The following is an 8,670-nucleotide window of genomic DNA, read 5'->3' on the forward strand; positions in this document are numbered from 1 at the left end:
CACACCCAAGACAAACCCAAGTGTCCCAAACACACTAAGTTTTGGACTCGTAGTTATATAATTGGGCTTCGGCTCGACCAAGGCTCTCTTGGGCGCTTCTGAATGTACCAAATTACAATTTTCAGCCCAGGCAAAGTCCATAAACTGAAATGTCATTGCCCCAATTTCCGCGTGTCATTTAATAATTTTCATGCTTAAATTGCCAAACAATGGAAATATCAATTTCTCCTCTTTAATTTCCGGCTTTTAACCAAATTCCAAGTTATTTTCCTCCATCCAAACGGAGGGTTAAGGACTCTCTCTCTCTCTCTCTCTCTCTCTCTCTCTCTCTCTCTCTCTCTCTCTCTCTCTCTCTCTCTCTCCCATTTGTGTACCGTGTCCTATGAAAGTCATGATTTTCGGGGTTTTTATCACAAAAAGGTACTGGAAAAATCCGAAAATTGCTCCTTAAGAAATAAAATTTATTCTTAAAAAAAAAAACCTGAAATAAAAAATAAGACCGCAAATTAACTAATAGATGTGGAGGAAAATGGTTGGTCGGGTTCAGAGTCAGAAAATTACGAGTAAGGATCTTGTCCTCACCTCTTAAAATTACGAGTTAATATGGTCAAGTCTCTTTGAGTTTTAGGGAGAGAAGTATCACTAGCCCAAAATCAAGAGTTAATTAGTATTAATTAAAGAGAGGTTGATGACAATTAAAAATAAAGAGAATGAAATAAAAACTTACAAAAAATGAAATAATTTTTACTTCTTTTTTATATATGTCATCTCCTCTTATAATCAACAGTCACGTAAAAGAATGTTGGGAGGGTGAGGAGGTAAATTCGTACACACCCGTTACATGTAATCGCCTCTATCCCCTCTTATTCTTGTAATTTCTCAACAACAAAAATACAAGACCCCCAAACAGGCCTAGTCGAGGTGTGCACGTATGTTTGTGTGACATGTAAATTTAGTGTCTAGTAGGGATGGTCCTCCTCATTATAAGCAGGATCATAGTTGCAGATGACATAGTTTAGTCCATTCTTGCACTTTGAAATGCCACAACCAACTTCGGTGGTTTTGCCCCAAATCACACCAAGGTAATGTCCACATTCGTCTCGGACGCATTTGTTTAGGTCGTAGTCATAAAACTCCTTCTCAGTGACCCAATACTTGGCGGCAGCTGCTCCAGACATGCCTTCTCCTGAGGCCAAGTTCTCACCATAAGGCCCCATTGAGTGCTCCATGGCGCAGTCATCAACTCTCTTGTCTGCATAATCTTGGGCATACTTGGCTAGGGTCGCGTTCCATTTGAGTGGACGGTTGCCGACCTGGGCGCGGGCCTTGTTGTGTTCCTCCACGAAGCCATCGATATCTTCTTTGGAAAGGTCTGCAGAGACAAGAGTGAAGAACAATGCAACCGAGCAGATGGCCAGAAGAAGCTTGATGTTGAACGCCATTTTGTTTCTCGGTATGAGAAAGGTCTCGGATGTTATTGTATTAGAGAATGTTGAATTGATAGAGGTTAATTGAAAGGGGAAATGAGATTGTGCATATTTATATAGTTGAGAGGGTTAAATATAGGATCCTTGAAAATGGGAGGGTTTCTCAAGTTCTATAAATAACCATGGAGAACAAATAAGACTTGTGAGAGTGGATTTTAGATTCATAGAAACAGTGTATTGTCGGACAATCAATCTATACCATTGATTAAGTAGGTTTTATTTTAATCCTATATTACAATATATAATCATTACTTAGGTGAGGATTTTTAGCTGCAATGACAAACATTTAGCCTTGCAATGAGGATCAAAGTTTTGACTCTCGTCTTCTCTATCTCATAAATAAAGTAGTCGTTACTCCAGAATGATATAAATGAACTTGTAATATGGCCCCTCTGTCAACTTCTTGTGGCTTTTAAAAATAAAAGGTAAAGCATTATGCTTCTTACCAAAATACAAAGAAATGAAAGAGGAAGCAAATTAATTAGACAAAAAGGTCACCTTTCGTTCATGTAGTTTGATGAAATTTTCACTTTTGTTCTTGTAATTTTAATTCTAGCAATTTGACCTATGTAGTTTGATAAACACGCGTCTCTTACGTGGAGGAGTATTTTGTACCGAATTTTGGACGAAATTCGCTGGAAATTTAGATGGGTCCTTGAATTGCGATAGAATCAAACTACAAAAGTTAAATGACAAAATTAAACTACATGGATCAAAATAAAAAAAAATTCCAACAAATTACACGGACCAAAAATGACTTTTTTTCCCAAATAAATATGGATATAGAGGAAAACGTTTGAAAGGTTTTGCCTCTCTTGGTCTTGCAACAACTTTGGGCTCTCATCTGCCCGATTTGCCCCATATCAGATTGGCATTGTTTGGCCCATGAAAAACTCTTGCTAGTTTTCTCGGTTTTCAAGCCCATTGTAGCAAAAAGGAAATACATATGGTTGTTTAGCCTTATGTTTCTTAGCAAACTAATGGATAATTATTCTTTTATTAAAATTTTGGATAAACCAATTACATTTTTGTCTAGTTATATTTTTCTTTCCAATATTAAAAACAAAAAAAATTCTCAAATTCGAATCTTCCCTCACTTAAAGATTTTTTTTTAAAAAAACACATAGACATAACTGGAAAAACCATAGAAATAATTAGTGAAATATAATTACAACGAACACATTCAAATTTTTAAAATCTATAAAGACAAAAGAGATCCAAGTTCCTACCTATAATCACTGCAACCACAATCTTGACCAAGGGTTTTAATCCAAAGAATCTTTGAGATCTTGAATAAAGTTAGGTGACATCTCAACCTTTACGACAAGTGTTCTATTCTACTTTATCTCTCCAATCATATGAAGTTCTAATCTTACTTGAAATGGTATAAGATCAGTCCTGATCTCTTGGACTACAGGGGTTCAAGAGATTTGTGGTCACTCACCGTTGGATGTAAATTCAACGGTTCACTCACTCTTGCACTTCTTTGAAGAAACTTTTTTGAACCATTGGATTAATATCTAACGGTGGGTGACCACAATCTCTTGGTCTCCTGTGGTTCAAGAGATCAGGACTCGGTATAAGATATCATATAAGATTTGTTATATTTATAATGGAATGGGCTAAATTTACTTTAAATTTACTTTACGTGAAGGATGTTGTATTAGAAATTTTGGGCTAAGAAAAACCACCACACCTGGGCTATAGCTCAAGTTAGTCCTTACTAAGGACCATCCTTGTTTATTGTACAACCACAATCAAATTGGTATACAAATCTCAATTCAACAAATCTCATATATACATAAAGAAACGGTGCATGCAAACATCGTGAACAAGAAAATCTTAGGTGGCATTTGGTATCCTATTCAAGTATGGAATTCAAAAATTTTTATTTTTCTTGAAAACAAAGAGTCCTAAAACCCATTTTTTAAGATTCAAAAACTTGTTTGGTATTCAATGAGGGAACTCAAACTTTAAAAACAAGGAGTTCTAAAATCCATGTTTGAAGATTAAAAAACTTGATCAGACCAAAAAAAAAAAAAAAAGATTAAAAAACTTGTTTGTTATGCAACTTGAAAACAGTTTCTTTGAAAAAAATTCTATAAAATAGATTTGTTATATTTTCAAGTATTTGGGTGTTTTTGAGTTATTTTTTAGTTTAGGTTTTCAAAACTAGGTCTCTACCAAATTTTTTTTTTGAGTTTTGGACTTAAATAATTTTTTATTTTTTATTTTTTGTAAAGTTTCACAAGTTGGATTCAAATAGAATACCAAACATGCACTTCACATCCTTTTGATATTCCATTTGTCAATTAAAGACAAAGGCGTGATGCAGAGGCAGACGAGAGAGATTGACAAAAAAAAAAAAGAACGAGAATGAGATAATATTTCAGTTAGAAATTACAAAAATGAAATAATCTTATTCTTTTTCATTTTTTATTCACTCTTGTCACCTCTCACAATACCATATCAAGTGCTAGTCACGTAAAAAAATGTTGTGAGTGTGGGGAAGTATTTGTATACATTCGTTACATTTTATTTTTCTAATGTCAGTAAAAGAAAAAAAAAAAACACTGGACCTCTCAACAGGCCTAATGTTGGTGTGGTTACACGCACGTGAGCATACATACATCATCTAGTAGGGGCGCTCGTCCTCGGGCTGGTATATGGGATTGTAGCTGCAAACTACGTAGTTTTGTCCATTCTTGCACTTTGAAATGCCATATCCGACCTCGGTGATTTTGCCCCAGACCACAGCAAGGTAGTGACCACATTCGTATTTGACGCATTTGTTGGACTTTTCGTCATAGAACTCCTTCTCGGTGACCCAATACTTGGTAGCAGCTGCACTGCTCATGCCGTTGCCAGAGGCCAAGTTCTCACGCCAACGCCCAATCGAGTGCTCCATGGCGCAATCGTCAACTCTTTTCTCGGTATATTCTTGGGCATACTGGCCTAAGGTTGTGTTCCACTTGAGGGGTTTGTTGCTGACCTCTTTACGAGCCTTGTTGTGCTCCTCGTCGAAGCCATTGATCTTTGCTTTGGAAATGTTTGCAGATTGTTGTGCTCCTCGTCGAAGCCATTGATCTCTGCTTTGGAAATGTTTGCAGAGACAACAGTGAAGACCAATGCGACGCAACAGATGGCCAAAAGAAGCTTCATGTTGAACGCTATTTTTGTTTCTTGATATGAGAAGTTTAAGGTTTGTCCTTTATATATATATAATTGTTGAATTAATAATTGACACAAATTAATGTACTAATCATCCAATTATAAACTAGGCATGAGTAAAGAAAAGTAAATGAAATGAATATATGTGATTTAAGTGATATAATCATAAACCTAAACTCTTATTTACAAAATTATATATGTATCCGGGCCTAATGGGCCGGGCTATCTTAGGCTTAATCGGGCTGGGTTAGGCTTCAGACACCCAAGCCCAAGCTAAGCCCAGCCCAAGACGGTCGGGCCATCTCAAAGCCAATAATGAGTCGGACCGGACTTTTTTTTAATGGGCTTGGTGGGCCCCCATTGGCCCATGAGCCCACATACCAAATGATGAGGCCTATCTATGGCTAACACCCTTTGACCACAAATTGGCTGTGGTCAAAATGATTAAAAGCCACAGGTAATATGTGGCTTATAAGTTCGTTTTCTAGTAGTGACGATTGTTTAGCCTTATGTTTCTTACCAAAGTAATGGATAATTAGTCCCTTATTAAAATTTTGGATAAACCAGTTAGGTGTTTGTCTAGTTGTATTTTTCTTTCCAATATAAGAAGTCTTAAATTTGATTCTTCCCTCACTTGAAGACGAAAAAAAAAACATAGACATAATTGATGACATATATTTACAACCAACACATTCAAATTTTCAAAATCTATAATGACATAAAGCAATCCAAGTTCCTACCTCTAATCACTGCACCCACAATCTTGACCAAGTGTTTTAATCCAAAAATTCTTTTAGATCTTGAATAAAAAGTTAGGTGACATTTCAACCTTTACCACAAGTGTTCTATTATACTTTAGCTTCCAATCATATGAAGTTCTAATCTGACTTGAAATGGTATAAGATATCGTACAAGATTTGTTATATTTACTAGCCTCTTGGCACATGCTCACGCATGTACCAATTGGTTTTATTTTTTATTTTTTATTTTTTTATTTTTAAAATAAAAAAAACAACATGGATAGTTATGTTCCACAAAAGTAGGACATATTATATGATTTTGTTTTTAATTTTAATTTTTTTAATATAAAAAATGTGAATTTACCATATTATCCTCATTTAATTAATAATTTTAATTCTTAATCTTTCAATTAACTAAGGGTATTTTATGGTATTTTGAATGTTTCACCATTCTCTGACTTTTGCTTGATATATATAGATAATGAGATGGACTAAATTTACCTTACGTGAATTATGTGTAGGCTTCGGTGGGTTGTATTATAAATGATGGGCTAAGAAAAAAAACCACACATGGGCTATAGCCCAAGTTAATCTTTACTAAGGACCGTCCCTAATTATGATACAACCCACAATCAAATTGGTCTACAAATATCTGTTCAAAAAATCTCATATATACATAAAGAAACAGTGCATGCAAACACGTGCATCCATGAACAAGAAAATCTTAGGTGGCGATTGGTATCTATTCAAGTATGAAATTCAAAAACTTTGATTTTTCGTAAAAACAAAGAGTTCTAAAATCAAACTTTTAAGATTAAAAAATTTGTTTGGTATTCAAGGAGGGAACTCAAACTTTAAAAACAAGGAGTTCTAAAATCCATACTTTAAGATTAAAAATAATTTGTCGTAAAAATTCTTAAAAAACCGATTTGTTTGGGTTTTAAGTATTTGTGTGGTTTTGAGTAACTAAGTCTACCAAACATATTTTCTGAATTTTGGACTCAATTTATTTTTTTAAAGTTTAAAAAGTTGAATTCAAATAAAATACCAAACATACACTTAACATCCTTTCGATATCACATTTGTCGTATTTTTCAAACAAAATTAAAGACAAATACGAGATGGGGAGGCATTAGACAATTGAGATTGAGCAAAAATAAAAAAAAACATAAAGAGAATGAGATAATATTTAGTTTCAAATTACAAAAAAAATGAAATAATATTATTCTTTTCATTTTTTATCCATTCTCTTGTCACCTCTAGTATGGGCGCTCGTCCTCGGGCTGGTACATGGGATCGTAGCTGCAAACGATGTAGTTCTTTCCATCCTTGCACTTTGAAATGCCACATCCGACCTCGGTAGTTTTGCCCCAGATCACAGCAAGGTAGTGACCACATTCCTCTTTGACACATTTGTTGGACTTGGGGTCATAGAACTCTTTCTCGGTGACCCAATATTTAGTGCCAGCTGCGCCAGTCATGCCGTCACCCGAGGTCAAGTTCTCACCCCAACGCCCTCTTGAGTGCTCCATAGCGCAGTCGTCAACTCTTTTGTTGGCATATTCTTGGGCATACTGGGCCAAGGTTGTGTTCCACTTAAGGGGTTTGTTGCCGACCTCTTTACGAGCCTTGTTGTGCTCCTCGAGGAAGCCATCGATCTCTGCTTGGGAAATGTTTGCAGAGACAAGAGTGAAGACCAATGCGACGCAGCAAATGGCCAAAAGTAGCTTCGTGTTGAACGCCATTTTTGTTTCTTGATATCAGAAGTTTAAGGTGTTTTCTTTCTAGCAGAGAAGGTTGGATTGTTAGATGTTGATTGAAATGGAAATGAGATTGTGCATATTTATGTAGTTGGGAGGGTCAAATATAGGATCCTAAAATGGGAGAGTTTGTTAAGTTCTATAAACAAGCATGGAGAACAAATAAAACTTGTGTGGGATTCCGTCACCGAGTGGATTTGGTATCCATACAAACATTGTATTGTCAAACAATCAATCCATACCATTGATTAAGTGAAGTTTTATTTGAATCCTATAATGAGGTGAGGATTTTTAGCTGCAATGACTAAAACATTTAGCTGTACGTTGAGGATCAAAGTTTTGACTTTGTTAACGATATAAATGAACTTTGTTATATGGCCCCTCTGTCAACTTCTTGTAGCTTTTAAAAATAAAAGTTTAATGCATTATGCTGCTTTCCGAAATATAAAGAAATGAAAGAGGAAGCAAATTAGTTAGGCAAAAACTCACTTTTCATCTAATTTGATGAAATTTCCATGTTTGTCCCTATAGTTTCAATTCTAGAAATTTGACCTATGTAGTTTGATTTTATTGCAATTTAAAGGATATTTCCAAATTTCCGTCCGATTTCTTGATGGAAAAAACACTTGCTCATACATGGAGGAGTATTTTGGATGGAAATTTGGATTTGTCTTTGAATTGTGATAGAATCAAACTACATTGATTAAATTGATAAAATTAAAATTACATGTGATAGAATCAAACTACATTGATTTATTTGACAAAATTAAAATTACATGGACCAAAGTAAAAAAATCGGGCAAACCACAAGGACCAAAAGTGACATTATTTCAATTAATTATGGATATAGAGGAAAACGTTTCTCGTGTTTGACATCTCTTGATCTTGCAACAACTTTGGGTTCTCATCCGCTCGAATTGCCTAGATCTGGTTGGCATTGTTTGGGCGATGAAAAACTCAAGCTATTTTCTGTAATACCCTTAAAAATTAAAGGTGGACTTTCATATTTCAGTGAAAAATAATACTATAGTGGAGAATGATTATGGGTATTTTATTAAGTAATTTTGGATTGAGACTACTCGATTAAGTGTGTTTAATTTCAAGTTGGACATAAATGCCTTTACATAACATTTTGTGAATTTTTCAAAGCACATTTAAGAAATTGAAGTGAGACCATTCTGATTCTTAGGTCGGATGATAGTAGTCGACCCAATGAACATGTAGGAAATCATTTCTGCAATTTTTTCCAAAATGACCAACAATACCCCTATGTGTGAAAATTACCAAAATACCCTTGTGGACCCCAAAAAAAAAAGTGTAGGGCATCAGCCCACTCTCCACCCAATGTTCCCCATTGCCTCAAGTTTTTAAATCAATAATCATTTTGGGGATGAGTTGGTATAGGTGAGTTATTAGCTTAAGGTGTGAGTTGGGAGGCTACTAGAGGGTGAGTCATCGAGGATAAGATTCCCCAATGATGAATCTGATTTCTTTTAGAGCTAAGTGAGTTTA

The 8,670-nt window shown here is 35.1% G+C and overlaps 3 protein-coding genes across 3 annotated transcripts; all 3 read right to left on the reverse strand.

The window, feature by feature from the left end:
* On the reverse strand, nucleotides 747-1,494 carry LOC18768628 (basic form of pathogenesis-related protein 1). The gene has a single exon (XM_007199117.2). The coding sequence runs from the start codon at nucleotides 1,440-1,442 to the stop codon at nucleotides 960-962; it is 483 nt and encodes a 160-aa protein (XP_007199179.2). The 5' UTR covers nucleotides 1,443-1,494; the 3' UTR covers nucleotides 747-959.
* LOC18766265 (pathogenesis-related protein 1A) lies at nucleotides 3,633-4,960 on the reverse strand. Its single transcript, XM_020553564.1, has 3 exons — nucleotides 4,921-4,960; nucleotides 4,590-4,696; nucleotides 3,633-4,536 (listed from the first exon to the last, which is right to left on the reverse strand). The coding sequence occupies exons 1-3, from the start codon at nucleotides 4,958-4,960 to the stop codon at nucleotides 4,123-4,125; spliced, it is 561 nt and encodes a 186-aa protein (XP_020409153.1). The 3' UTR covers nucleotides 3,633-4,122.
* On the reverse strand, nucleotides 6,413-7,196 carry LOC18767798 (basic form of pathogenesis-related protein 1). The gene has a single exon (XM_007200158.2). The coding sequence runs from the start codon at nucleotides 7,141-7,143 to the stop codon at nucleotides 6,658-6,660; it is 486 nt and encodes a 161-aa protein (XP_007200220.2). The 5' UTR covers nucleotides 7,144-7,196; the 3' UTR covers nucleotides 6,413-6,657.

Source organism: Prunus persica, chromosome G8, assembly GCF_000346465.2.
Source record: "Prunus persica cultivar Lovell chromosome G8, Prunus_persica_NCBIv2, whole genome shotgun sequence".
In the NCBI taxonomy this organism is placed as follows: Eukaryota; Viridiplantae; Streptophyta; class Magnoliopsida; order Rosales; family Rosaceae; genus Prunus; species Prunus persica.